The sequence below is a fragment of the Rhinichthys klamathensis genome, unplaced genomic scaffold, assembly GCF_029890125.1.
Source record: "Rhinichthys klamathensis goyatoka isolate OS25496 unplaced genomic scaffold, OSU_Roscu_1.1 h1tg000147l_1, whole genome shotgun sequence".
NCBI lineage: Eukaryota > Metazoa > Chordata > Actinopteri > Cypriniformes > Leuciscidae > Rhinichthys > Rhinichthys klamathensis.
Genome location: NW_026606682.1, coordinates 1,745,318 through 1,751,399, shown reverse-complemented (window position 1 = coordinate 1,751,399; position 6,082 = coordinate 1,745,318). Strand labels below are relative to the sequence as shown.

At 40.1% G+C, this 6,082-nt stretch overlaps 1 protein-coding gene across 2 annotated transcripts; it reads left to right on the top strand.

The window, feature by feature from the left end:
• Positions 1 to 645: 645 nt before the first annotated feature.
• LOC130090546 (ALK and LTK ligand 2a-like) lies at positions 646 to 5,393 on the top strand. 2 transcript variants are annotated; one of them, XM_056257970.1, is made up of 6 exons: positions 646 to 1,142; positions 1,997 to 2,273; positions 3,135 to 3,188; positions 3,281 to 3,361; positions 3,596 to 3,669; positions 4,945 to 5,393. In XM_056257970.1, exons 2-5 carry the CDS (start codon positions 2,042 to 2,044, stop codon positions 3,658 to 3,660), a joined length of 432 nt encoding a protein of 143 aa, XP_056113945.1. In that variant the 5' UTR covers positions 646 to 1,142; positions 1,997 to 2,041; the 3' UTR covers positions 3,661 to 3,669; positions 4,945 to 5,393. The 2 variants fall into 2 exon arrangements, with proteins under 2 accessions (XP_056113945.1, XP_056113944.1); XM_056257969.1 differs by having other exon boundaries at positions 4,942 to 5,393.
• Positions 5,394 to 6,082: the final 689 nt, after the last annotated feature.

The window sequence follows — 6,082 nt, the reverse complement described above, 5'->3', positions numbered from 1 at the left end:
CAAAACAGTGGAAGACAACGAGTTTCAACAAAGTTTTAACTGGATATTGGATAACGTTATGTTGTTATAAAAAGCACAAAGATTCAGAGGCCGTAGGTATAGGCAAACAGGGCCCTCCTCATATTAACATTTTATTTTTCCTTAAGTTGTGCTCCCCAATGTTCAGGTTTAATTCTGTGTAAGACAGTGACCACTTCTATTGTTAGGTGTTGGTCTAATTGACTTTTAGGGGCCCTAGACGGCTGCCTACCTTTGCGTTGAGTCCGCCCATGCACAGATCACCGTTCGTGACCGGGATGGGAGCCAAATTGCTCCATGTTCTCTTTTGCTTTGAGGGAGTGGTATGAACGAAAGCAAACACCAACTAATCCGAACTCACTTTTCTCTGGTCTGTTTGGCTGACTGTTTCTCTTGCGCTATCATTACCATTACGCAGAATAATTACATCAGCTGCAGCCACTTCCAGGCATCGATCTGTAACTCGAATCAATCCTCTGGAGACACGAAGGGATGAAATGGTGATCTATGGTGGTGTGTGAGGGGAAAAACCTGACTTTCAGGCACTATAAGAGTTCCAGTCTGTGCAATGGTGGGACAGTTCCTGGTATAGCTACGTCTCTTCCTGCAAACACAGCTTTCTAAGTGCTTTAATGAGATAGTGGGCAAGAAAAAATGTCCATGGGATGCTGCATGTGAGAAACGGGAATATGAGGATGTGCAGCGTATGTGTGACGAGTTTCTAATTAAAGACACGGCGATGTAAGCCCACGAGGGACGACTCCTTCCGTCTGGCAACCTCAATAAATTGGCGAGAATCGACGACGAATGTTTCGAGACGTTTAATACGAGCGGCGCGCGCGCTCAGTGTCCACGAGGAGCTTTCACTGGAGTTATCTCAAGTCTCGGAAACATCAGAAAGGAGTCTGACCACTCAAACTTCCCACGCTTGAGTATAATAAAGGACGATTCGCTTGAAAGGATAGTTCTCTCTCTCTCTCTCTTTCCCAGCTCGTTTTGCAAACCTTGTGTGGTTATATAGGCACCGTGACCGGACACTCGAGACTCAATAAAAACACCGCACGCTCAATTGCCTCAGGCTGTGCCGATTGAGAGAAAGAACTGCAGCCAACGACCGTCCTCAGGTAGGTTTACTGGAGGCATTTATGACCTATGGTGATTCTTTTTTTAAACTTTTTTTTTTTTTTTTTTGACCACATCATACCTAACGTTATTGCTTACACATTTTTTCTCCGGAACTCTTTTCATTTACAAAAGGATTTAAAATAGGAGAAAATCATTACGCCTCTATGGGCTGTGATGCTTTAAATACGAATATAGTTTCTTACTTTGTACTTTCATTTTAACTAGTTTATCTACAGAATCAGTCAGTTTGAATTTGTTGAATTTGAATTCAGTCTGAATTTATGTTTAGGAGCTTAGGCTATTGCACATGTCTCTTTAATAACTTGAATGGTGTGCTCATTTATATTGTATGTCTGGTAGCCTATATTTTTCCATAAAACTCCAAAAACATAACGAACAATGGTTAGCTAACAATAAAATCCAGGTGCAACGCTGAGATTATTTGGTCTTGGAAGAATTTGATGAGAAATGAGTTGATACTGAAACTTTTGATTGCATATGTGGGTATCTTTCCAAATCTGAGCACAGTTTGAGACATTGTTGAAATCTGTAACTCTAGAGAAAACACGTGTGAGTTTCTGGGATCTATTTTTCTGGAGAAACATCTGAGGAGCATGACACTTCTTGTTTTGTTCTTCATGCAATGATATTGCTGTCGAGGAGAAATAAATTAATTTTGATTACCTAAATTATTAAAAACGACTTTGTGAATGACAAAAGAATGACTAGGTGTGTCCAAACTGGTAGTGAAAGTGAAATAACACTTTTTTGAAAGAAATCGTAAAAGCCTCCAGTTTATTTTTAACGTAAAGTGGACTTTTGCATCTTATAAACCTTGTGACTTCTTCACCAGGACCTGGGCAGTGCGGGACGTGCGCGCACTCTGTTTGCGAGAGCGATGTGTGCGCTGCGGGCCCCGGTGATGCTAATGGGGCTCGTAATGTTAATCTGTACCTCCGCACAAAGCGATCCCAGGGCGAACAAGGTTGAAAAAACATTCAGACGGATAATGGACATCATGAGACAGGTGGAAAACAGATCTGACGACGCGAGCGCGCAGAAGACTGAGCGTGCACTCGAGCCAAAGGACGCTCATAATCTCAAAACGGAAAGTGGGGAAACAATTTTAGGTAAGCAGAGCATTAAATGTCCACAAAACTAGAAATGTAAGTTGTCATTGCATTGGATAATTAAATGTGGCAAGTTGCATTTACTTAAAAAAAGAAGGATGGCACACTTTTCAAGCAAACTGTTTGTTTGTTTTTAAGATAAAATGACACCTACTGGTTGTCAAACCTTATAGTGGAACATGTCCACGTACCTACCAAGAAACTGTCTTCATGCTTCCACCATAAGTCACCTTGAGACCAGTTACTTAAAAGTCATTGCAAAAATAGTTCTAACTGCTAGAGCTTTCTCTGAACTAACTTCACTTTTCTGAACCATTTCAGTATATAATGTTGCCACTTGGTTTGATATTTAATTATGTAATGCAATGAAATCACACTCTATATGCCTTATTTTTCCTTGGCCTATATTTAGGAAGGATATGACTTACCCACTAGGGCACTTGCCAAAATCTTAACTCTCAAAGCATTGGGTGAAACAGTGTTGCATTGCACCTGTCGTGTGCCGACTAGTCAGACACGTGGTACTGGTGATCAGCGACTCCCAGTTATTACAGTGGCCTAGGATTTTATCATATAAGAGAGACATTAAGCTACATGTAGCCTACTTAAAAAAAGTACTGAACATACATTTGTGTTGAATGAATAGTTATAATATTGGTGAGTGTTATCAAATGAATACTAAGAATAGGTGATCATGGTTTGTACAGAAAGCTTGTTTTTGGGATCTAAACCGCTTAGTCAGAGCATGTTCATTGCTGGGGAATGTTGAGCTGAGAATTTGTCTGAGCTTCAGACTCGTCCCTCTTGAAGGATCAGCGGATATTCAGTATTTGACCTTTGAATGTTTCTTTCTCTTTGCAGAAATCTTTCCCAGAGACCTCAGAAAGAAAGAGAAGGTTATAAAACACTTAACAGGTGGGAGACTTTAGAGTTTTCTGTGACCTCAAAGCAACAAAGGAAAACAAAAGTGTTTGAGAATTTTAACTGGGCTGTTTTCCTTCCATCAGGTCCTCTTTATTTCAGTCCAAAATGCAGGAAGCATGTCTACAGGCTTTACCATAACACCAGAGACTGCACCATCCCTGCATGTGAGTACAGTCAAGCTTTCCCATCTCTTCAGACCCCACAAACAAGTTACACCTCTGCCCACATGCACCACGACCCTGTACAAACTGTCTTTATATTCATGACAGTCTCATGTCGGCTAGGTGCCCCTGATATACCCATGCACATGGAGTTTTAACACAGAAACAGTATAGGCTACAAATTCAGGACTCATCCAGCTGATTATCCAACTCATCAGGCTTTACTCCTGTCCTCAGACTACAAAAGGTGCGCGCGACTCCTGACGCGACTGGCGGGGAGTCCGAGATGTCAAGAGGGTTAACTTTACCAGGTAAGACACTTTTAATTCCTTTTTTGGTTACACTTTATTTTGATAAGACCATTTTACACATTCTACCGACCAAGTAACTTTGCAACTAAATGTCAACCAACTCTTATTCAGTTGCAACTACATGTCAACTAACTCTCTTTAGAGTATTAGTAGACCATTAGGTTCAGGTTAGTAGAATAAGTTGACACGTACTTGCAAAGATACTTATAAGGCGCGTTTCCACCTAAATTACCCGGAGTTTCCAAGTACATTGAAGATTAGGCAAATTAGTCCGGTGACCTAGGATCAACAAATGCGGCATGAACTCCACCAATCAGCATGTTCAGTGCCCAAGTCCCACCCCCAAAAGTTTCTGAACTTTGAAAAAGTACTACCTCAGAAGCAGGGACTTTCTAAGGGGAAAATTGTTACCTGGAACTTCATTTAGACCCGGGTTTCTGCGGACAAAACACACAGAGTACCACCCCAAAGTTCCTAGGGAAAGTTTCTGCGGTGGAAACATGGCTATGTCTGTAGAGGGAGCATCAAAATAAAGTGTTAGCAGATAAGCAGACAGTCTAATAATACTAATAACAGTTGACATGTAGTTGCAAAGTTACTTATAGGTAGTAGAATGACTAAAGTGGACCATCAATATGAAGTGTTTCCCTTCTTTCATTACTGAATGAAGGAAAATTGAGTTACAAGAAATTGGAGAAGAGATGGGGAATGAGATATGCAGGGTTCCCATGATCCTGGAAAAGTTATGAAAATGATGTCTTAAAAAGTCATTAAAAAGCCTACATTTAAATAATTACATCTATATGCATTGATTTAAAAATAGAAATGTTTAAAAACTAATCACATTTGTCAGAATTTGTGGGAACTCTGGAAACTACACAGATTCGAAACAAAAAAAAAGATGTTACATATGCATGTAGGTAAATTACAAAAGTACAACAAAAAAGGGATTTATTCCGCACTTTCAGAGAGGATGCATGCAGTTAAAGCTTTTAAGACCGAGAACACATTCCAGGATTAGATAACTTATCCAACCTATTACAGATAAACCTCCGTGTCTTAGCGTTAAGATCTCTTGGATGTGATTTATTAAGCATGTATACAAACTTTACATCAATGCTTTGGAGACCACTTTAGAGGGAGTGCATGTAACAAACCCTGTATCCCAATTTTTCACAGAAGGGAAAGAATTTTCAGATGCATCCAAGTGCACACATGTATATGATCACAGCCAAGTCTGAAACATCCCTAAACTTCACATCCTTTATTAAGCAGGTTGAAGCCAAACCAGAGTGACCCCAAGAAGGAGGAAAAAAAACAGCAGTCAAGTGCCTTTGGACAAGAGAAGAGAATTTAAACCAACACGCAACATTCCACATAATCAGCATATCGCGTCCAGAACACTGCTCTGCCTCTCCGGAGGATAGATGTGAGAATGCACTTGCCCAAGGACGGTGTGATGGACTCCGCATGGAGCCGATGTTAAAATACAGGACGTCAGAGAAAGCAAGCAAAAAACGCATCTGGCGTATTGGGCTCTGAACCTGTCTGCCAAAAAAGAAAACCATTTTTCCATCGTTTCATCATGAAAAAAGGGATTGCCGTGGTTTTCAGTTTTTTGTTCTCATCAGATAACAAGACTCGTCACAGCCAGTGATTATTTCGTGCGACATGCCTCGATGGGGTTACAATTCAGAGCTATGACGAGAAATTGTCCATTATGGTCAATTCAGTTCTCTGTGCTAGAACTGAAAACCAGTTAACTGCATGAACGTTTCCTTTCGCTTCTGTTTGGCAGCTGCAGACAGGTTGATCTGTGCAGTAAAACCGTGACCAAAAGCTTTTAGTTTTTGTGTGAGACTGAGTGTATGACTGTGGAATATATTCAGTATATTTTGATATGTAAATATTGTACAAATGAGACCTATAACAAACATATCAGGGTCTGACGTACGACTGCTTCGTTGGGATATGTATATTTAAAAGACAATATATTTAAATAAATTATGATTGTTTAAACATTGTTGTCTTTAATATAAAAGTACACCCAAAAATTTGAGGTTGATCTTTTGCAGCATAAAACATAGTGTCTGTAGTTTAACAGCTTATCTCGGCATCAGAAACTATTTTTTCAAGGGAGTTCAGGACCTCTTATCGCTCATGAAGGATGCTTTGGATGCTTCTGAGATATTGAATTTTTTTGTCTGTAAGTAACCACACCAAAGATAACGGTCAACTTCTGTTGCTAAATATCTTAGCTCATCTGCTAAAAATTCTCCAGAGAGTTCCCAAAAATATGAAGAGGATGAATGAGAGAGGAGGATAAAGGGGGGGAAAGGTGGTAAAAAAAAAAAAATGGCAGAAGTCAGTCATGTAGCATCCACCTTTCCTCATCTAAATCCCCTAGATCCTA